The sequence below is a fragment of the Petaurus breviceps genome, unplaced genomic scaffold (genome assembly GCF_028583685.1).
Source record: "Petaurus breviceps papuanus isolate PSGF00001 unplaced genomic scaffold, PetGlider_PUasm1.0 78, whole genome shotgun sequence".
NCBI lineage: Eukaryota > Metazoa > Chordata > Mammalia > Diprotodontia > Petauridae > Petaurus > Petaurus breviceps.
This window is the reverse complement of record NW_027186502.1, coordinates 8,143,874-8,168,386: the sequence shown is the minus strand read 5'-3', so window position 1 is coordinate 8,168,386 and position 24,513 is coordinate 8,143,874. Positions and strand designations below refer to the sequence as shown.

Sequence of the window (24,513 nt, the reverse complement as noted above, 5' to 3'; positions counted from 1 at the left end):
ATTCTATGATTATGAGAAATTTTCATTTATTTTGTGGCTATCTTAATGCCTAGCACAGTGCTTTGCCTGTCATAGACACTCTAAATGTTCAATGAATTTAAATAGATATATTAGAGAACTAAAAAGAAAAATTTTACAAAATATTTTTAAAATCTTGGGAAAATGACACTTATGAGAATAAAAGATCTTCACTGATCAGAAAGGTAGAGTAGTAAACAGAAAGAGCATGTGATATGTACCTTGGACCAGAATTCTGGCTCTGCTATCTACCACCAATATGATCTGGGCAACTCAGATAAAATTCCTCATTTGTAAATGTGAAACTGTATCTTCAGCTCCATATGGGAACATTTTAATGCCTTATCTATTTTAAAGAATTACAATGAAGATTTTGTTGTCTACAAAGAAAGACTTTACCCCAAGGTATTAAAAGACCCTGTTTTTAACAAGTCATTAAAAATTTTGACAATTCATAGAACTTTAAACTCTAGTTAAATCACGATATACTTTAGCTATGAGGAACTTCAAAATACTGAAAATTGAGCTTAGGAACAAGGTCTAAACACTACAAAGATGTGACACTCATATATACATATATGTGATGAACACTTTAAGAAGAAATATCAAAGGTGTTGGGTATGGTGAGCACCAAATATCACAAACATTTTTTAAAAATTGAACAAATGTTACAAAAAATAAAACTGAGTATGTTTTGAAAGGCAAGAAATGGCTAGTTACTAATGTAGGAGTCATTTCTAAATTGGCTGTCTATGTACAATCATACCATTGACTTGCCAGAGTAAAGATAAAATCAATGCTAACTAATTAGAGTAAAGAATAAAAACATGAAGAAAGGGCATGCAAACAAAGAACCTGAACAATATCTATTTAAACAAGAGATAGGCCAGAAAGGGATACTGATAAAAGAGGTCACCATTTCCTAAGGTGGTTCAGTTACCTCAAAGAGGAGACTGAAAGAGGCTAGAAACCACTACAATCAGCAAATATTTGCTCTGCTTGCTAAGTGGAGAGATAAGATTGCCAAGGGTCATACTAGTGAAGAACAGAACTTGGGTCAAATCTTCTGAAGGAAGATGTTGGGATATTATCAATAGCATCATCTCATTAAAAGCTAAAAATGGTGGAGAAAAAAAAAAGAAGTATATGGAAAGCTTGGTGAGACACTTAATTATGCTAAATCGTTCTGAATCCATTTAAGAAATGGGACGACAACAGATGAAGACGGGAAACAATCTGTCAGGATTTTTAAAACCACTTTTTTTTTTTACAACGAAAGATAGAGGAAAGGCCACATTTGGCCCTTCACATACAGTCCTTATTGAGGAAGCATGACAGGATTATAGATATTTTAGTGGCAAAGAATCTTAGATGTCCTGTACTCCAACCTTGATTTATATATGAGGAAAGTGAGGCCCAAAAAACTAAGAACATGTCTGTCATACATGTAAATGACAGAAACAAGATCTTAACTGAGATATACTGACTCTAAAACTGAATTTTCCAGCTTGATTAGACTGAGTATACACCAAGTAGGTTTATGTTAGAGGTGACACAGTCTCTGAGATTGTTGAAGGATTCTCAGGAAATCTGGGAATGGTAAATATAGTGAATAATTTTTTTAAAATTCTCAGTATTATCAAAGAAAGCTTACTGAGAAAATTATGAATAATTACCAGTCTATATTTGTACTTTCCTATATCTATAAAATTTGATTAGAAAAATTTGTGCATGCTTATAAGCCGTCTTTACTGAAGGCAAGAAAAAGCAAAAGATTTTTCAAATGGCTTTTCTATACCAGTTACAACATTAAACCAACTTAACTGAAAGGCAGAAAAAGTAAGAGTGTGACTACTGTTTGGTGACTATGAAAAAAGCACACAAAAAAATCTGACTGGGTAGAGTAAAATTATGTCTTAGAAGGTCTCCTACTAGGTGATGCCAATGAGAATATTAAGAATTTACAAGATCTTTGAAAGACTTAATAAAGAATACTCTAACTTCTTTTTAAAAATATCAAGGGGGTGATTTGCTCCTCAAAGCAATTTGCCACTGTCATAGAACTTCAGGTAAAGAATAACAATGGGAAAAGAATTGTTAATGGACGGTGAGATCCCTGAGATATTCCTTTTTGTGGACAGCACAAACATTGCAGGGCTACCTAAACTAGAGCTATAAACACTCCAAAGAGTTCACTCTAACTTTCCACTTAGAAAAAAAAAGTTAAGCACATAAAGAATGGATATTGTTGAGATTTATGGTATGTAGGTGGATGCCCATCAGGAGCTTCTGTTTTTCAGTCCTTTTTGTAATCATATCTCTTTGAGACCTCATTTGGGGTTTCCTTGGCAGACTGATGTGTCATTTCCTTCTCCAGTTTATTTTACAGATGAGAAAACTAAGGTAAACAGGGTAAAGTGACTTGCCCAGGGTCACAGAGGTAAGAAATGTCTGAGGCCAGATTTGAGCTCAGGAAGATGAGTCTTCCTGACTCCAGATCCAGCACTCTATTCACTGTGTCACCTAACTGTTCCACAAGAGTAGTCTGTTGTAATATGGGCAGGGAGGCTGGGGTTGTATGGATCTGGAGTTAAAATGATTTGGGTTTGAATTCTGGATTCTGGCACTTAAGAGTTATGTGAGTCCTCTTGGACGAGTAATTTAATTTCTCTCAACCTCATTCTCATTTCTTTTTCTTTTTTGCTTTTTAGAGGGGGGCAGTTGGGTTTAAGTGACTTGCCACATTTGAACTCAGGTCCTCCTGACTCCAGGACCAGTGTTCTATTCATTGCACCACCTAGCTTCCCCCTTCATTCTCATTTCTAAAATAGAAATAAAAACAGTACCTATGTCAATGGGCTTTTCTATAAATTCTTTTTTGCTTTTTGGAAGGCAGTTGGGGTTAAGTGACTTGCCCAAGGTCCCACAGCTAGTTAAGTGTCTGGGGCTGAATTTGAACTCAGGTCCTCCTGACTCCAGGGCCAGTGCTCTATTCACTGCACCACTTAGCCACCCCTTTTCTATAAATTCTACAAGCATTTACTGAGCACCTATGTACTAAATGATGAAGATACAAAGACAAAAGCAAAAAAAAGTTCCTGTTCTTAAGCAATTAACAACTTGTTGAGGGGTAGAATATGTACACAAGTAAGTAACAGAAAACAATCTGAGGAAGGTGAGAGTACTAACAACTGTGGGGGCTGACAGCTGAATCTTGACATTGGGCTTGAAGGAACACATGTGTAAAGGCTCAGGAGTGAAACAGAACAGTGTATACAAAAGTACATGAAATGAGTGTGGAAGGGTAGGCCGGAGACAGGTTGTGCAGGGCTTCAAATGCCAAGCTGAGGAAAAGTCAATTAAAACATTACAGAGGGGAGTGTCATGGTCAGACTTGGGTTTTTAGGAAAGTGATTTTGACAGCTGTGTGGAAGATGGATTTGAGAGAATGAGAGACTAATATTAAAGAGACCAATTAGGAGGTTTTTGTAATTGCCTAAGTGAGATGAGATGATGGCCTGGGTTAAAGGCAGTGGAGACTTGCAAAAGTTAGGAAGGGGACATGCATGTGAGGATGTGGGGGAGGACTGACAAGATGCTGAACACAACTGCATATGGAACCTGGATGCCTGAGAAGTCTGCATGAAGAGTAATTTGCAAAGCACTTTACAAACATCTAATTTTGTCTTCCCAATAACCCTGGGAAGTTGGTGGTAGGTTGGATGAAGGGAAACAGGACAGATATTTCCTCATTTCCCCACCTGGCTAGATTTACCATGTGCCCTGCACAAAGTAACACTTCTCTCCCAATTTCTTTTTAGCTGTCTTTTGTGTGTTGTATTATTATATCACCCATTAGACTGTGAGCTTCTTGAGGGTAGGGACTATCTTTCTCTTTCCATTTGTACCTGCAGTTCTTAGCAGAGTGCCTGGCACAAAGTATTACTTAATAAGTGTTCATTGAATTGAACTGCTATTATGTGTGAGATTTACAAATGAGGGAAACTGAGGCAGACAGAAAGGGTAACTATCTTGCCTAGGGTCTACATAGCTAGCAAGTGACTGGGCTGGACTTCAACTTCCTGACTCCAGGTCCAGCATTCTATTCATCAGGTCATCCAGTTGTCTTGTGCCACAGCTGCCTTGGCAATGTTTAGCAGGCAGCTGGCAAAGGAGGACTGGCATTCTACTCCTCAGGAGAGAGATGATGGCTACAGATCTGGGAATCATCTGCACAAAAATGATAACTGAATCTGAGAGCTGGTACTGAGCACACAGAGATGGAAAGAGGCTCAGGACTGAGCCTTGGGGCACACTCACATACCGTGTTTCCCCGATAATAAGACACTATCTTATTTTTTTTGGAAAGAAAAACACCAGAGGGCTTATTTTCAGGGGAGGGCTTATGTTGTCCTGCCTCAGCTTTCCTCCATGGCACTGCTCTCAATGGCGCCAGCAAGCAAATCACTGGGGAAGAACAGGATGACGCGCTCACTGCTGTAGCTCTGATTGGATGCAGCTCGGAGCGTGGTGTGCGTTTCACCCGGGGTAGGGGGGAGGGGGACGGTGCATACAGAGGGTACTGTAATGTAGCATGTAGCACAGGGGATCACCTTCACTACAGCAGCAATCTCAATAGGGTTTATTTTCAGGGGAGGGCTTATTTTAGAGGAATCTTACACAGTAAGGGGAGGGCTTATTTTCGGGATAGGTCTTATTATCGGGGAAACACGGTAGTAGACGGTGACCTGGCAAAGGAAATTGAGTCAATGAAGATGAGAATCTTCTTTCTAAATGATTATCTTAGAAGGTTTGGGGACACTCAGAAAAATTATCCAAGATCACATACAATGCCAGCATGTGCCAAAGGAGACTTGAACCCAGATCCTCATGGCTCTATCCACTATGCCATTTCTTCTCTATAGGTTACATACATGTATACAAACAAGATACAAACAGAAGAGATGGAAGATACCATACACAGGAAGGCACCAAATAGGAGACCAGAATGTTTGAAGGAACTGAACTGTATATAATTAAATTGCCAAATAAAAATAGTAGAGAAGAAGACTGAACTCAATGAAAAATTAGGGAAACTAATCTGAGGGATAGCAATTAACTGCAACAAAGTTCTAGGGCTGGTAATGTATAGAGATAGAGGGAATCTTAGAGCAGAAGAGTTTGCTGAGTAGTAGAAGCAGAAGAGACTATGGAAATGACAATATGCTCACTCCTACTACGGATAAACAATGATGGGGGACTAGATTTTAACAGTAAAAAAAAAGTGAACTGGATTTGACTTAGGAAATTGAACAGAGATTTTAATAACTTCAAGCTTCACATCCCCATGGAAAAATATTTAATTTGTTTCTATTGATATATTTAGTTTTTACATTTTCTTTTTTTTCCAATATATTCCCCACCCCACTCCAACACCCAAAGAGTCATACTCTGTCATAAAGAACAAAGGAAAAAAAACCAGTTAAGCAACAAAAGCAAGCTCAACAAAACACTCAAACATTATATGCAGTGTTCTACATTCATAGTCATCCATCTTTGTAAAGAAAGAGGGGTGGAGGAAGAGTGAAAGGCTAAGTTTTTTAAAAACACCAACATTCTTCCAGTGGTTCTATATGTTATCATGAATAGAAGACTACAGCCTTCAAAGAATCAAAGTTTCAGGTCAACAAAAGGATAATGGGGAAATGCATAGTATATTTGAATACACTAGAACATATTTCTAACAAAGAATGGATATGAGAAACAGTACAAAGGATGTTAACAATAAGAGAAATGGACCCTGAAAAAGGAGATAAGTTGGTCATGAAGCAAGAGCAAATGATCACTGATCGACAGTTCACATGCTACTGATATAATGTAATTTTAAGAAATGTCCCAATTAAGCTGGGGGGAACCCCTGTGAAGCAGCATTTATAGTAGGATAAGAAGGCAACCCTCTCAAATATGTCTTCTCCTCCTGTGGAACTCAGCTAAACCACTGGAGGGAGCACCTATATCACAAGTCATAGACCCATTTAAACACTGAAGTAATGGCAGAGCCAGGTTTTTTCTAACTCGAGTTAAAACAAATGGAGATATAAAGAAGAAATATATAGCATCAAACAAAGCTGCAAGGAAAAATGGATGACTGTATTCTTGGCTCCGTATCAATGAAAATACCTTTCATACAAAAATATGAAAATTCAGAATCTTCATAATTAATGTTACAACTAGAAATTCTGAAGCCCTTACAATAATCAAAACAGGGCTGAAGAGGTCTTTAAAGTCATCTAGTCTTTCTCAACTTTGGTAGAAAAGTGAACTTTAACCATCTCAGATATCTGGTATTTACTGCTGCTTAAAAATCTAGTTAAGGATATTATGCAACCCCATTTGGTAATATTAAACTCTAACACTAGTTTATTTCTATATTAATACTGACAACTACCAAAAAACTTTAACAAGTTAGCAAAGGTATTTACTCATCAAGATAATCTTAGCTTCCATTATGCTTCACTAGTATTTTCTTAAAACACAAACTTCATTAATAAGGATGATCACTTCTTGAAATAGTTAAAGTCTGTAATATAATACATATAGAAATTATTTTTGTACATTTTTGTACCTGCTTTGGAGTAATTATTAATAGTGTGTAAAGTTCATCCCATATATAACTCTCAAGACATTCTTACTGTCTTTTCTATAGCATGTTCTCTGTACTTGACCCAATTTCCATAGGAGTTTTTTATTCCATTTTTAAGACCTACAAATGCTCAGGAAAGGTTTTAGTTTCCTTCAGTATTCCTGAGTTCTCCTGATACACACTTCAAAAACCAATCAATAATTACATGGATAATTAAATGAAAAGTGACTTTGTGTCAACTTTTTAGAGTCGCTGGAAGGGATATTCCTAATGGTTTGCATCAATTGAAAAAGAATACATATTTTAATTAAAAATTCCAAATCCTAATTAATAGTTTTTTGTTTTTTGGAGGGGGGAAGGCAGGGCAATTAGGGTTAAATGACTTGCCCAAGGTCACATGGCTAGTAAGTGTTAAGTGTCTGAGCTCAAATTTGAACTCAGGTCCTCTTGACTCCAGGGATGGTGCTCTATTCAACACGTGCCACCTAGCCATCCCCTAATAGCTCTCTTTAACAATGAAGATGTATTAACCTCCAAATTTACAAAATGCTCATTTTTTAAAAACCCATTACACTTTTTCCATGAATTCTTCCTTCACCTGTTCTCTAACATCCCAAAACTCACTCTCTCCAGGAAGTACTATTTTATCTCCTCACTAAAGACAATATAAGCTTTTTAAACTAAAATGGGCATGCAAAGTTATCTTCTAAAAACTTCCCATTTCAAGTTCGTTTTCTTTCTCTTCCTCTTCCTCCTTCAAGTTCTGCTTTTAGCCTCCCCCCATTCCATTTGAAAACTATTACCGTTGTCTTTCTGTTTTCTCTTGATAACATTTCAATTAACAACTTTTTCAGTAGCAAGTTTATTAACATCCATGATTTTATCCAACACTTAATTGAAGTCAGCACTTGCTTTGGCTAAATCATTGCCCTTCCCTTGTTAACACTGCTTTAACTTCAACACAGCTGCATCATTATTATTCTTGATGCATGCTGCTTTTTGTGTTCTCTAATTATGACTAGGGTCACTCTGATAGATCTGGAAACAACAATCCTCATCCTAGTCAACATAGAGTGAACGCCAAAGGAATACTTCCCTTCTAACTGGATATAAGTTTGTGCTATAATCAACTGCCTACAAGAAATAGTTTATAGATACAGTAATAGATATTTTGGATCAATGAGTTTCATTTCATGATCTAAAGAGCATTAGAAATTGTGTCTGACACTCTGTAAGCCATATTAATATTGATCCTTGTCTGTCTTTTCAGGAAAAAATATTATCAAGAAGCTTGAAGATGTTGTAGGAGCCATCCAGCTAATAAACCTCAATCATTTGCTAAAATTCTCAAACAAGCTCAATAGCTAACACTGATTATATAATTAATGTGGTATTAGTGACCTTCCTATGAAAACATACTGGTCCTGGAGCTATAGCTTTGTCAAGTTATATATTATTTGTCTGTGAAGGACAGAGGGAATTGTTTGTTCTGTTGACCTTCATCCCCAGACAAAAAACAAGAAAAGATGTGTCAAGATTTCTATACTATTCCCTAGATGAACATCACAAGGCCCCACATGCTGCAAAAGAATGTAGAAATGACAATAAATTCCCACAAAAATGGGAAAAATAGTTGGAGTAAATTAAATATATAAGGAAAAAGCCTATGTTAGGAGAGAGGGCAAAAAAAATAGATATTTTTAAAAGGCAATTGAGAAAATATTGACTATAAACCCACACCTACTTTTCCATCTTTGTAAATAATTTTATGATGATAACCTGTAAAAATATATTAAAGACATCACTGAAAAAGATATGAGAGGGCTACAGAAAGGCATTTGCGAACAATATTCTACAGAAGAATATAATAAGGCACTGTACACAGAAAACTGGGTTTGCAATCAGGAAGACTTAGATTCCAATCCTACCTTTCGTCACATTGTAAGTTCTGTAACTGGGCAATTATCTTCTATTATTATCAATAAATTACTTTATTTTGGTGAAGGGATTTCTCTACAATGATGATATCATAGTTCTTTTGTATATTCACTTATTCTCCGGAACACAACTGACTGAGAAGTGTCGGAGAATACCAGCTGCTACTGTGCTTGTTTGGTATCTATCAAAGAAAGAACATTTGATTTGGTAGAGCAAAATGTTCCTTTGCAAGCTCTCCTCCCCTGTGTTATGTCAATATCAGACTAGGCTCCCTGAATGATGTAACAACACAGATAACTGATGATCCTCTAATTACTGAAATCATTCAAGGTATACAACAGGGAGATGTATGTTTGCCAAAGGTATCTGTTTCTTATATCAAAGCTTTTTCTAGAACAGAGATGTCAAACTCGAGGCCCCAAAACTTCTCAGGGAGATCCTAATTAGATTAATATGTAACTAGGAAATATTTGACAAAATAAATAAAATATTTGACAAAATAAATAAAATTACAATGCAACATAGATTACATAAAATTGTGATCTTCTAAGCCAATACATGGCCCAAAGGAATCCCTTTCTATTTGATTTTGACATCACTGCTCTAGAGGACTGTGCTGATTGTATCAAGTCTTCCAACTTTTTAGTCTCCTAACCACTCAACAGATTTCAACCTAAACAACAGTGGATGAAAAATGTCTCTTGTCCAGTCTATGCTATACAGCTGGATGACAATTTAGAGAGTTGATCTATTAGTACATAGATCTTGGACAGGCATTTTGGAGACACAATGAACTTCCCCAGAACTGGAAGAGGAAAGTGAGTTGGACTGCACTTGGGGAAATGTATAGTGCTATGAGTAATCTCGAACATCTTCCTGAAACAAGGGGCTCGTGTTTTCAAAATCAATGCTCTTCTCATGCAGCTGTATGGATTCCGTTCTTGCAATTCCATAGTCTCTGAAGAATGATGATCGAAGGTCATTCAAAGGGCAACAGAGGAAGAGGGTGAGTGTGGAGCACCGGCAACTTATTACCAACAAAGAACTGGTTAGGAGAAGCCAAATAAAGAACACCATTTGAGAGATCCATGATTAGAAAAGGAAGTAGGAAGGTCATTTAGAGAGACTGAGGCATAAACTGATGAAAAGGCCCTGTGTTATAGACTAAACAATGTCAAGAAAATTACAGGACAACTTTTAATACACTGGAAGGACCTCTTGTAAAGAAATTGTGGGAAGATATGGGTCAGTCACACAAGACAAGAAGGTAAGACAGTTGTCATTAGATGCAGAGGAGGGAGTACCCGCATAAGTGGGATTAAAGATGCACAGAGCTCCATTAAAACAATTTTTTACCTACTGAAAACTTGAAACAATTCCTATCTTTTGATTGGTAGGATATCCACACAATTAATATCGTTTTTTACACATAAGTATTTGGAAAAGGTGGAAGGAACCTTAGAAGTCATTTAGTCAAACCCCTCATTTAACAGTGGTAGAAACAGAATTTAAATGACTGTCCCAGGGTCACATTGCTAGTCAGTGGCAGAACTGGGATTAAAGACCACATTTCTTGACTTTTACTTCAGTACTCTTTCCATTAGACCATACTGAAAATGATGAATTACATAAATTTCTGCTACTGATCATTGTTTTTAAAAGAATCACTAAAGATAACAGCCTTTTGTACTCATTTAACTAAACTATAATGATGTCAGAATAAATTACACTACTTTTAAACAAGTACAATAGCACCCTTCTCTCATTCAGCAATAAGAATTCTGTGATACAGATTATGGGTTTGTCAAAAAAAGCCAAACAAACAAAAAACACCAAACCCTATGGAAATATGGTTAGTCTCTAATTTATCTATTTTAAAAATCTGGAACTAATTTCATTTCTTTACAGTAAATACAAATTAATTCCTAGCTTTTAACAGAAACTGTAATAGCAAGCCTTTAAATAGATTCATATATATACAAATTCACGTAAAAATTCATACTATAGGACATTATAAAAGTAAATTCAAATCATGGTATCAAATTATAATCCTTCATTATACTTCAGTTTCTTGTTGTCTTCAAGTGTTCATAGACACTACTTAAGTTTGAATTTAATACAGTATTTCTAGTTATAGAAAAGTACACTGTGAACCAATAATGAGCTTTGCTAATGAATAATTAACAGAAAGTATAACTTACTCTTCCCACTGGGCTCACAGGATGCACTGCATAATCTGAAGTCAAACTATAGTTAGCAGCTTCATTTATCATGCTTATGGGTCGTTCCTTCTTTTCTTCCGAGGTCATAGCTGTGGTGGTCCTGAAAATACAATATGCCAAAGTACTAGAACTTGCTGTGTATGGAAATAACTTGTTAATAAAAGTTTCCTAGCTGTGGCAATGTGTTTTGCTTTTTCAAACTTTTGAGGCTCTTGGTAGTTGTGCTCATAAGATTTAATCATCCCCACTTAGATTAATGCACTTTTTATTTACTTAATGACCATATACTTGGAGTCATATTCTATCAAGGCTTGATTTAATTCTTTTTTTTTTCTTTTTGGAGGGCAATTGGGGTTAAGTAACTTACCCAAGGTTACACAGCTAGTTTTTTTGTGTGGTTGTTAAGTGTCTGAGCCCAGAACCGAACTCAGGTCCTCCTGACTCCGGGGCTGGCGCTTTACTCACTGTGCCACCTAGCCGCCCCTTGGATTTATTTCTTGATTTGAAAAGTGTACCCTCCAACCCCAAGAGCATTTGTAAATTGAAACTTGGCTGTACCACTTTTCTCAGTAAGTAAGCAATGCCAGACATCTGAGACTCAAAGACAAATTATTAGATACAATTTAAACTAATGAAAGCTAAATACAACTTCTCTGAAAAATATCACTCTATCAGTTCACAAGAAGATGGCCTTCTCCTCTGAGGTTTCTTACTAAGCAACCACAGTCTCCTTTCCCTTCTCTCTATTCTCTTTTTTCCCTCTTTCTAGTTCTCCTTTTTTGTAATCTGCTTCTTATTTCTCAGGCCCACAATCTTCCCCTGCTGTTAAACAGAAACAGCCTTCTACATAACATTTTTCATTGTAGATGCTGTAACAAAAGATTATTGATCCATGGCATACTTTGTCTGCTGGCTCTGAACTGCATGACCACTGTGCCTGTGCTTTCCCCTGAATGCAGAGGCATTCTTCAATCTCAACTGAATGCTTCTAGAGCAGAGGATCTGGATTAATTATAGTGAATTGATCATAAGGCATACAGAGAATATATATTAGGAAGCAAAAACTTTATGAACAATAATAATATTTTAAGTTGAAATCAGCCTGAAATGCTACACACAAAATAAATAGTCTATTGAAACACATGTGTAACTTTGTAAATTATTTTATATATTTAAATATGATACCAGGAAAAGCCTTAATTTTACCATAACATTCACTTATCTGGAAAAACTGAGAAGCAGGAAACACTAGTGCCAAAACAGTTGTCTCAATTTCTATGTACTAAAGTTTGTTCACTTTACTCAAAGGAAAGTTCCTCAGAAACTCATTCAGAAAATGTTTACTCTGATTATAGACCCAGTTGTGACAAGTTTAGCTATTCGGTTTGCCAGCCCACAGCAGACTAGGAGTAGCAAATTAGAAGTAGATCTAAGTTACTGTCAGTAACAGGCACAGTGACAGCCGAAGTCAAATGAGCTACATCCCTGGACAGTAAAAGAATCTGAAGATGAGATTGATAAACCACTGTCAGTGATTCCTGGAAGATCACAGATAATGAGCAAGCTGTCACAGGATTAGAGAAGGAAGCAAGTCCAAGTTTAAAAAAAAAAAAAAAGGAAAGAGAAGAGCCTGTAAATTAGCAGCCTGTGAACTTGATTTTGACTGCTAGCAAAATGACAGAATACATTTTTTTTAAGTTCCTGAATATGTAATATCTAGAAAAAGATCATTAAGAGTCAGCATACTTTCAATAAAAATAGGTCATGCTAGACTACTTTCCTTGTTGTGATGCTGACTAAACTGATAGAACAAGGGAATACAGTCAATATGATTTACCTAAATTTTAGCCTTGCATTTGGTAAAATGTTTCATAATATTCTTGTGGAAAAGACAGAGAGAAATGGCTAGCCTAGAGTATAATTTGAGGGATTTTTAACAAGTTGATTCGTGGGATACAAAGAATGGTAATTAATAATTTGATGACAACTCGGAAAGATGCTCCAGATACTTGTGCTTGACCTTATGCTGTTCAACATTTTCATCTATGATTTAAATAAATGCTCAGATCATATTTCTATCAAATTTTGAGATGACACAAAGGGGGAGGGGATAGCCAACAAACTGAAAGATGGTCAAGCTTCAAAACTACCTAAGTGAGCTAAATGTACAGGGTAATTTGGGATACATTAAAAGTCTCCTACTCAGTACCAGAAAATCAATTTACCAAATTGAAGGTGGGGAGTGCATAGCTAAACAATGGCTTTAGGCAGACTACATGCTGAATGAGTCAACAGAGTGTGATGGCACCTAAGAAAGCCAATGCAATCTTATGCTGCATTAAAAAGGACAAACTGTCACGGAGTAGGGATATGAGAGTCCCACTGTACTTTGCTCTGGTCAGGCTACATTTGGAGTACTGTGTTCAGATCTGAATGCCACATTTTAGGAGTTACACTGAAAAACTAAAGAACGCCAGGAGGACATTGAGGATGTTGAGTTAATTTAAACTTCATATTATATGAAAATGTAACAGAGAAGGTTTGTCTGAGAAAAAAAAAAAACTTGGAGAAAGAGTGGACATGAAAGCTGTCTACAAGCGTTTGAGGGGCTATTCCCCTAAAAGAGAGGGCAGACTTGCTGTTTGGCCCCAAGATGGTACAGATAGAAGCTATAGGTGAAATCTGAGGAGGTGCAAATTTAGGCTTGATATAAGGAAAAACTTCCTAACAATTAGAGCTATCCCAAAGTGAATTGGATTATCTAGGTCCTGTCATCCAAAGCCTTTAATGAAAGGCTGATGATCACTTCTTGGGTATGCTATAGGAAGGATTCTTGTTCTATGTTATTAGACTCAATCTGGCATTTGGATTAGATGGGCCCTTCCATCCCTTTCAACTCCGAAATTCTAAAATTCTGACATAAGAAAATAAACAAAAGTCTATAAAATAATTTTTTTCTTTTTTTTTTTGGAGGTGGGAAGACAGGACAATTGGGGTTAAGTTACTTGCCCAAGGTCACATGGCTAGTAAAACCTTAAGTGTCTGAGGCCAGATTTGAACACAGATCCTCCCAATTCCAGGGCTGGCACTCTATTCACTGTGTCACCTAACCATCCCCAATAAAAAAAAAAAGGACATTGTGGGACTCTGCATATCACACAGTCCATGACAGTATCATCATATTATATTAAGTATTGATCACAGATAAAACAAGTTTCATTAAAACGGTCAAAAAAATTTGGAGTCACTTATAAGACCACAGATTTAGAATTGAGAAGGATTTGAACCATCATGTAGTTCAAATCTTCACTTTACAAATCTAGGAAATGAAGTCCAGGGAAGTTAAGGAATTTGCCCAAGATTACACAGGTGGTAACTGACAGAGCCAGGAAGTGAACAGAGTTAAGTCCATTAACTCTAACTCAATGTTCTTTCCATTACATCAAACTGAAGAGTAAGTTTCAGGTACACAGAAAACTCATTTATATGGACTAGTTCATTCCTAAAAAACAAAATAAAATAAACAAAAAAAACCCGAACAAATAAAGCATTATACATATTTCCTGGGACATGTAACTGGCACAAATTCATACTTAAGTCAATCTTCAACCTAAAATTAGTAACAATCCTGTGACTTTGAAAAAAAAGAAGTCTGATGTAATTTTAATAAAATTTTACATTAACCAGAATGTAGATCTCAAAATAAGCAACAAATATGAAATTAAGCACCCATTTCATACTAGTACTGCTTTACTTAAGATATGCTGAGAGGCAGCAGCTGAGATTTGGAATAGAATCGACTTCCTTCATGAACAACTTCTTTTTAGTAAAGTTTAAAAGTGTGTGATGGGCAAGAGTGTTAGTGTTATAAATAATTAATAGTTGCCCTGCTGAACAATGAAAGGAAGAGAAACTGTGGGTAGGGAATGAAAAGAGAAAGAGAAGAATTAGGGAATTAGAGCAAAAGATGCAAGGTTAGAAAATGACTGTATAAAATAAAATCAATTAAAGTGCTAAAGGTAACTATGAAATGAAGGGAAAAAAGGCAACTCAGTTCATTTTCTTCACCATACTTTATGGAGCTTTAAGGAGCTAAAAAGATTTGTTTAACATTCTATTCACATATTACAGAATCCTACAGCAGTGATAGCAGTGGCCACCTGATCCAACCCTAAAGAAAAATTTACTCTACAACACACCCAGAAAAATATTCAGCATTTATTTGAAGTCTTCCAGTGAAGAGGAAATCACTGCTTCCCAAGACAGCCATGTCTACTTTTCCATAGTTTTTAACTCAGAAAGTTACATCGAGCCTACATTTGTTTCTTTGTAATTTTACTTCTATATATAATTTCTAATTTTTCCTTTGGGCCCAAACAGAACAGAGTCCTAATCCCTCCTGTAGGTGATAAGCCTAGTATAATTAACAAGATACATAGCCTCTGCCCGCCTTAAGTCTTCTATTCTCCAGGATAAATGGTAAGAGCTTCTTCAACTAATCTTCACTGAAGATGACTACAAAGCATTTTTCTATTCTGGGTCCTATCTCTGGTGACTCTCCATGTTTTTTTCCTAAAATGCAGCACCTAAAACTGACAGGGGAGAGCACAGAAGGACCCTCCCAGGGCTGGACATTATGCTTCACTTAGTTCAGCTTGAGATAACTTACTTCCTTTCAGCTTCTATTAGTGAAATTGGCTTTCTAAACTCAATGTAAGACATTTATATCTATTAAATTTTATCTCATTATATTTGCCCTAATTCTAAGATCTTTGTAGATCCTGACTCCATCAAACAAGGAGTTTGAACATTTGAGAACCATGTTAGATGCAGATGATTAATAAAAAGATTTTTAAAGGCACAGGGCTAATAACAACATACTGGGATACCCCCGTGGAGACCTTCTGAGCTGATACCAAACCAAATCAAGACTCTTAGGGTCTTGATATTTAAATAGTCTTGAATTAATCTAACTGAACAAACAACTAGCCTACAGCTCTATATCTTTTCCAAAAGAATTAGCATGAGAATATTTAGCAAGTGCTCTTATTTAAATTTTCCCAAGAATAAGCCCTAAAGAAGTAAAAGTAGTGCTTTTTGATGTAGTCAAAAACAATACTACACACATCACAAAAGTGGGAAACATAATGGGCATGGAGCGATTAGCACATAGATGAAAGAATTTGGAGCACATGGATATACTGCACTGTAAGAAATGATAAATATTACTGAGCCAGAAAAAAATTACATAAGGAAGTCAGATAAAGCAAAGACTTTTAAGAAGTGATGCTGAGTGAAGTAATCAACCTGGAAACAATGTGTGTGCATAAATATAAATGAAAACAGCAGTCCTGGAGAACAGTGTAACATTTTCCTCCTCTGGGAAGAGGGGGTATGATATTATAGGAGGAGAATGTTGCATACAGTACCATATGAGATATGACAATCTTTTCAGTCAGTTTGGTTTATTTACTTATGTATGTCTCTAGGGAAGATTCAATGCAATGAAAGTGAGGATGGTAAGAGTGACATTGGGAAATAACGTGCAAAAACAAAACACATGAATAAATAAAAAAAATAATTTTAAAGAATAAATTAAATAAAATTTTAAAATTAAAAAAATCAATAAGCGACTTAAAAAAAATAATTTTATAAAGTACCTTGGTAAACAAAATCCTGTCAAAAAGAAATTTAAAAGACCCGAATAATAAAAACAATTTTAAAAAGAACACAAACTAAATCAACCCCATCAAAAAAGTAAATAAAGTTGGTTCTACAGGACCTTTTTGTGCATCTACCGGACACTATTTGTTTTCTAGATGTTCACTATCACTATCTTGTTAATATATTTTAGATATTTTCCAAATATCCAGGTCAAGCTCACTGGCTTATAGTCCACCTTCTTGATTTGCTTCCCTTTTGAAAACTGATTCCTCTCCTGTTCTTTATCGTCTTTCAAAGGTCAGACTGACTCAGCAAGGTCACCAGTCTGTTCTTTAACCTATGGGCATATTCTTGTTGGACAAAGGTTTTGAACTCATCCAGGGCAGCTACCTAATTTTCTTAATATCTCTATTTGTTGTGAGTATCTACTACCTGTTGGCCATTTTTGTTCTGTCCTGGTCCCAGTCCAGACATCATTCTCCTTCACAGGGAAAAGCAGAAACAAAATCAGAACTGAGCAGCTGGTCTTGTCTCCTGTCAGTTATCCTTCTGAGAAAGGGTTTGATCCCTTCTTTGGCCTTCCTTTTCCCTCAAAAACATCTCAAAAGAAAACAAAACCCTTTTTCCTTGTCCTGAGCTTCAGCCTCAGCTTGTTATGAGGCTCAGCATGCCAGACAACCATTCATGGACGATCATGCCACATCATAGGTTTTGTTATCTGCCCTTGCTTCCATCTTCTGGCCGTGGATTTTTTTGGATATTGTTGTTTTTTAAATGAAATGTTATTTCTGTCTTTACTTTTACATCTCAGTAATTTCTGGCTATATTTTATTAACACCCTTCACCACCCTCCAGGTAACTCTGCCTTTTCCATCTGTCTTGAAAATAAAAGCTAGATTAGTGAATATACCCTGTGCTAATACTAATCTTCAGAAATATTTCAATGTGTACTTTTAGAATTTTACTTTGAGAACTTCCCATTCCTCCAAAGTCAACTTCCCCTGAAACAGTGTAGTTTATGGAAATGCACCTATTCATTCATAAGTTTTGGAAACATGCTCTTCCTAAATCAAGGGTGTAAGTCTTGCTTAATTACTTAATTCTCTTCTATGACAATTCTTAAGAGGGAGTACTCACTTCCCTTGAAATTTCCCATCATTTTCACCCAAATAACCTATTGGTGAGAATCAGATATAGAACAAAATTTCTGCTTGTTGATTTCTCCACTTTTTTAAAAGGAAGAAACATCATTAAGGTAAATTTAAAAATTGTTAGATGTTTTGCTTTTGGCAAAGAAAATGCTCCAACTATATCATGCTTCTATGCTAATTTTCTTTTTCAGTCTGATGTCAATATTGTTTCTCTTTTTGTTAATCTAAATGGTGTCCATTGATGTCATGTCCCAACCCACCTTGGCTTTTGGGAATGTTCACAATAGTATCTTTTAAACATACAAATATTAACCTATCTTATTTCTTTGGAATAAATTATGCCATTCCAGAACCTTTTTTCAGTCATTGGTATCATCCCATCCAAGTTTGAATGATGTCAATAAGTGTTATTATGTTCTAGCATTATGATCTTTAATTTGTCTTGTCTGTTAGCCATACTTTGTGAATTTGTATACCAAAATATGAAGTCATGGAATTTATTACTGATTTCTTTCTTGGACTTTGCTCCTGTTAAGTTCTTCTGATTAGGTTTGTATAGCTCCAGGCAAATACACTCTTACTATTTCTTGTTAGATGCATTCTATCCCAGGCCAGGTACTTGTAATGTCTATATTTTAAGCCAACCTTCTCAAATATCTTAACTAAGTGCTTTTCTTTTCAGAATCTCTTTTTACTGTTACAAGTGTTGAGAACACATATGTGCCTAAGATCTTCAATTTTCTGTTTGATTTTTCTAGAAGCAGAATTTGTGCCCACATGAACCATCAGATTTGGTTGCATTTGTCTGTCTTGACAAGATCTGATTGTGTCTTGGATAAATATTCCAGGCAAATAGCCTACCTCTCTACCAGTACCTTCCTAGATGATTTCTCATGTGGTGGCACTTACGGCTCTACGTTATCATTGCTGCGAGAACAAATAGCTGCTTCCTTCTCAGAATAGCAAATTTCTTCCACTAAAGATAGACGCAATTTTATTCTTTGTTCTAATTGTTCACAATTGTTTTGGCAAGGTAGACAGAGCACTGGGCCACAAACCAGGGAGACCTGAGTTCACATCTGGCCTCAGCAAGTCATCTAATCCCTGTGGCTCAGTTTTCTCAACTTCGAAATGGGATAAAACACCCACCTCTTTTAAAGTTGTCATGAGGATCCAATGAGATATTATTTGTCAAATGATTAGCATGGTGGCAGGATATAGTAGGTGCTTAATAAATGTATTTTCCTCTTCTTTTCTTCCATTTCAAACTCAAAATGACCAACATAGAACTCAGTCCAGCTTCCCCCAAAATCTATCCCTTTCCCAAGTTTCCTATTTCTTTCAAAGTGGCCAACAGTCACACAGGTTGGCAACTCAGTTATCTTTTACTCTTTCTGATTCTATATATCTAATTAGTTGCTAAATCTTTTTAAGTCTACTTATAGAACTCTTTCCTTCATCCCACTCTCTCCTCTCACATGGCCACTATCCTAGTTCAGGCTCTCGTTATCTCATCTAGACTAATTTAATAGCCTTCTAATAAGTTTCCTTGCCTTATTGCTACAATCTCTCTGCTATACATATGACAAAGTAATACTCCTGAAGAACAGGTTTGACGATATCACTCCCTATTCAACTCCAGTGGCTCCCTATTACTTTTAGGATAAAATACAAACTTTTCTGTTTAGCATTAAAAACCCTCTGCAAACTTCCTCTAACCTACGTTTCCAGGCAGGTTTATTCATTACATTCTTCCTGTATCCCAGATAAACTGGTACAGCCCCTGCTCCTCACACAATATGCCATCTCTCATCTCCATGTCTTTACACTGGCTGTCTCACATGCATGGATTGTATTTCTTCCTCACCTCTACCTCTTAGAATCCCTAGTTTCATTCAAAGTTACTAAATATGATTAATATGGTTCCTGAGAATACCTTTAGTGATATAATAAACAACACTCCTAAGTGAGGTCTTTCCAGATCCCCAGCTGTTAGTGCTGCCTTGCATACAATTACCTTGTATTTATTTGGGTGACTACATGTTTATCCACCCTGACAGTACACAAGCTCCTAATAAGCAGGAACTGTTTCATGTAGCATCTTAGCTCATAAACGTCTGTTCAATAATCAGTTAAAATCGACAGCCTTTAGTTAGAGATTCTTTACCTTTCTTGTGTCACGGACCATTTTGGTAGCCTGGTGAAGCCCACAGATCCCTTCTCAGAGTTTTTTAATGCATAAAACACATAGGATTATAAACGAAATCTATCATATTGAAACATTATCATCAAAATATTAAAAGTTTCAAATTTACATATCCCTTGAAATCTATTCACAAACCCCATAGGAGATTGGTGGTCTCCTGGTTAGGAATCCTTGCTTTAGAACCTCTTCAGCACCTTGACAAACATTCCAAATTTCCTTTCTTTCCTCTTCCTAATCATCTCTTACCTTATCTGTTTTTCTAATTTGTCTTACCAACTACCTTTGTGTTCTCCTTTGCTCTTTTCTCTTTACTCCTCTTTTCAGTCTTTTCCCTTTTACTCTTCTAACTAGGGTCTTTCAGTTCCATTCCTTTTCCCTTCTTTGGTTAGAGTTCTTCCTCCTCAAGATGTCTCCAATTTATTCTCTTGAAAATCAAACTCTGGCCTTCTTTACTATTCCAAAGTCCTCTGAGGCAGAGGTATCAAACACATAGTGGCCAGCAACATTCTTGAGTGCTACCCAAACCTAATTAAAATGTAATTAGAATACATTTAGCAAAGCAAATAAAGATATAACATAGATAACATTACATAAGAAAATTAAGTCAATATTTAATAATCCACAAGGAGCCTTATGTATGGATTGATGGCTCCTGTTTCTATATGTTTGACATCAATGATCTGAGGCACTTCCCAAATGCCTATTAATTCTTCAATTCAAATATTTCTTTCTAAATTGTTAAACTACAACAGTCAGGCACACATCCTCAGGGGAGTAGCACCAAAGAATTCCTTGCAAGTGGTCCTCAAACCATTAACAACTATTGTTTGGGTCCAGCTCTTAAAACACAACGCTCATCTTGTCTACAATAATGTCTAAAGAAACTCCACCAAATGCTTTTGCAAAAACTAAGTACCCTACTGAATTAATTACAGCAAATAATAATCTTCATTTAAAAAGCTATTTAATTTTTTTAAAAATTTAGCAAGTTAAAAATAGAAGAGTAGATCAGAAGATCAGGAAAAAAATTAGATGAGCAAGCATTACAAACAATCAAATTCCAAAACTCAGATGTCTGATAAACCCAAGAACATAAAACATTTGAAGAAAAAACTACCTCCTAACTCCAGGACCGGTGCTCTATTCACTGTGCCACCTAGCCGCCCCACATTAAAAACTTTTACATGAACAAAATCAATTTCATTAAGAATAAGAAGGAAAATCATGATTTCCTTAGTATAGCCAATTCCCTCTAGCAATTTAGGTTAGCACCTTCTGTGCAACTTTTTATCTTAGAGAGTTTCTTGGGATGCTGAGAAATAGCCTTACTTGCTAAGGGCTACAGAACTTGTCTGTGATTTGGGATTCGAACCCAGGTCTTCCTGATTTTAAAGTTTGCCTCTTTCATTAAAGCAATTTTGTTTTGTTTTGCCCCAAGGCAAAAACACTTTTTAAACCCTCACCAATCTATTTTTAAACCCTCAGCAATGTGTTTTAAAAACTTTGCTGACATACACACTCATTTAAAATCAAATTCATTTAATATTTCTTACTAAAACTTTCAAGGTTACTGCTACCACCAGACTTTTGGGGGTAGAGGACAAGAAATTTTGAAATCAGAGAATCTGAGACTGGGCTGGGACTAAAGCAGATCTTTTTTATGTACTTGTCCATGAAGGCATATAGATCAAAGCTAGAATACAGATTTCCTGGCTACCAACATAGTGCTGATGAAACTAAGAAGCAGAGAAAGTGTAATGTTAATAAAATTTTGATACAAACCAGTTTTGTGCAAAAAAAAAAAAAAGGAACAAAATAGACAAAATTGGGGGACTGAAGAAATAATATCTTCATTTTTCTCTGTTCTGTCTTATTCTGATACCCTCCCCTATCTTCTTATTCTTTCTAGTTATACTTTCCTTTCACAATTTATTCCCATATAACTTTCTCTCAAACTTATAGCAACACACAGCCACAATTCAGAAGCAGTCACAGTTTCTCACAATAGCTGAAAATGCTATTTAAGGTAAAGTGAACAATTCATTTCAAAAAGATTTCCATCAAAATACAAATAGACAGTAATACCACTACTAGGCAGATAATACAATACTAAAAATGAGAGACCTCAAATCAATGCAATGACCAGTCTTGACTCTAGATGATGATGATGAAACATACTTCCTTTTTTTTTTTGGCAGAGAGATAGTCAGATCACACTTTATTAGATAGGGTTATTACTGTGTTGGTTTGTTTGACTTACTGTACTTCTTTATCATAATGGATGGTTCTTATTGCAGAGCATAGGCAAACGGCAGGATTATTTGAAAAATGCATCAAAGTTGGAGAGAAGGGAAGAAGGAACACTGAGGCAATCTGAACAAGTCATTTTTGCTGAATGTACTACAACTTAGTTCCTGCCCACTCTAAAGATTACTCTTAATTGAACAAATATTCATTGAGCATTTGCAAGGCTCTGTACTAAGTATGGCAGGGAATAAAAACCAAACAGTTAATATTTGACTCCTTTCAAATATCAAAGTGGACTGGGAGAAAATCTGAAGGACAAAATACATCTATTGCAGAGACATGCCAAGTGAACCACAATTTGGTCTGACCAAAAACAATTTCTTTTTTTTGACTGTGGAAAATTACATTGCCTTTGGTAATCCATTAAATTACCAAAGGCTTAAATGAATTTCAAGTATCATTTCAAGGAAATGTTTTGCTTGTTAAAAAAAAACTCTCATGCACATAAATCATTTTGGGTCAAATGCCTTCATTACAAATAAGCCAAATGCTATGCAAGAGATATCACATGTTTGAACCTACCTAGGAGGAAATTTAAAAATAGATGAAAAGACAATTCTATAGATTGATAAAAAAAAAAATCTTTCAAAATCTTTCCAATCCCACTGCTACCACCTTAGTCTAGATGACTGTCTAGACCCAATCCTTTTCTTCCTTACCTAAGACATTGTGTCTCATTAATCTTTTTAGATCCTTCATGTACCACAGTGTTAGCGTAGTTAGCTATTAATAAATGTTTGTTGAACTAAAGGTTATCAGTTAAATGTTAGAACAACAAACCAAGGACTTACCCCTTTTATTAGTTAAAATAATTTACAAAATTTCAGCCTTCATGATAAAATCTTTGAAGGTCCTTGTGCTATTCCAAAGAAATCAAACAAAGTCATTAGTGTATGGCAGTTTCACCTGAGTACAAATATTCAGGATGGCAAATTTTACTAGTAGAATCTTGCTTTCAATGTAAATAAAAGCTTCATTCTCTAAGTTAACAATTATAATCTTAAAGGAAGTGACGAATTAAGAAATATGCTTTTCATAATAAATTCTTGTACTTACTGTTCATTTACGACAAAAATACAGTTGTCCTGTGATGGCTGTCCTGTAACAGGATGCTTGCAGGTCACCTTCCGTTCATTATGACTATAAGAAGCACATGAGAAAAAGAGAATTTTATCTTTTGAAATTTTGTCCACAACTGGCACCTGTTCCACCTTTTTTTTTTCACCAAAGCATCTACACCTTAGTTTTAAAAAATAATGCATATCAACCTAAACAATTTTTATAATTGGAAAAAAGGTAATTTAACATTTAGAAGGCGTAGTTGGAAAAACCTGAGCATGTGTTCAGTTTTATACGTGTTAAGTTAGGGTTGGTGGTTCAGTCTTCAAATGATATGAACTATTTACAAACGTTTATGTCATATGAAAGACTGTCCCACATCACTTTTAAGAAAAGAAATGAATATCAAAATAGCTCCGAGGTTTCAACTCATAGCCAGCAAAACTAACAAAGACTACAAAAAATGAAAATGGTCAACATTAGAGGCAATGCAGTAAGATAAGTAAGACATGAATAGGAAGCTATCAACAATCTCATTTTTAAAAGGTTCAGTCACTTGAGAAACTGAATACCGGCAAACCACTAAATGGTACATATTCTGAAGTAGAACAAAGACAGAAGGAAAGGACACTGGTACATAATAACATTTATAGCAGCACTTTTGCTGGAGCAAAGAGCTAGAATTAGCAAGGATCTCGAAATGTGGGGAACTGTTGAACAAAGTGTGCTAAGAAAATAAAATGGAATGTTATTGTGTTGTAAGAAATGACAAATATGATAGATTCAGATAAAATTCTAAAAACTTATATAAAATGAAATAAGCTGAACCAGGAGAACAAATTATATGAATACCACAATATTGTAAAAGATTATTTTGAAAGAAATTGTTGAATGCAGCTGTGGACTTGGCCTGATCCTAGAGCTATGAATTACCTGAAGGCTATGGAAACCAGGTTAAAAAAAGAATGTCAAATGCAGACATCAGAAGGGTTATACCTGACTTTGATCCCAAGATTGGAGCTGGTCCAAACCATCTTCCCATAGCTGCTCCTGGAGCCCAAGCCTGCTGTTCTAACCAGATGTCACCCCACCCTTCTGCCCCTCCAGCCTTCTCTATGGACTTTCAGTTGTTATGTGAAACAACTCATATACTTTGTAAAAGCTTCTCCAGGCTGTGCTTTCCATAAGACTCAATCTGTGTGGAAGTGTATTTAACCCCGCCCCCCTGGGGCACTACAGTACTTGTTACATGGTGGCCCCCAATTGCAAAGGTTAAAAGACCCTAGTTTTTGCTCTTTTGGCAGT

At 35.9% G+C, this 24,513-nt stretch overlaps 1 protein-coding gene across 18 annotated transcripts in view; it reads right to left on the bottom strand.

The window, feature by feature from the left end:
• The window catches only part of PLEKHA5 (pleckstrin homology domain containing A5), a 201,638-nt gene that overhangs the window by 92,213 nt on the left and 84,912 nt on the right, over window positions 1-24,513 (bottom strand). For all 18 annotated transcript variants that reach the window (XM_069106176.1, XM_069106159.1, XM_069106160.1 and 15 more), the window contains 2 exons: window positions 23,206-23,289; window positions 10,801-10,921 (listed from right to left, as the gene is read on the bottom strand). In XM_069106176.1, coding sequence (XP_068962277.1) covers window positions 10,801-10,921; window positions 23,206-23,289 — 205 coding nt within the window. The remainder of the gene's footprint in view (window positions 1-10,800; window positions 10,922-23,205; window positions 23,290-24,513) is intronic.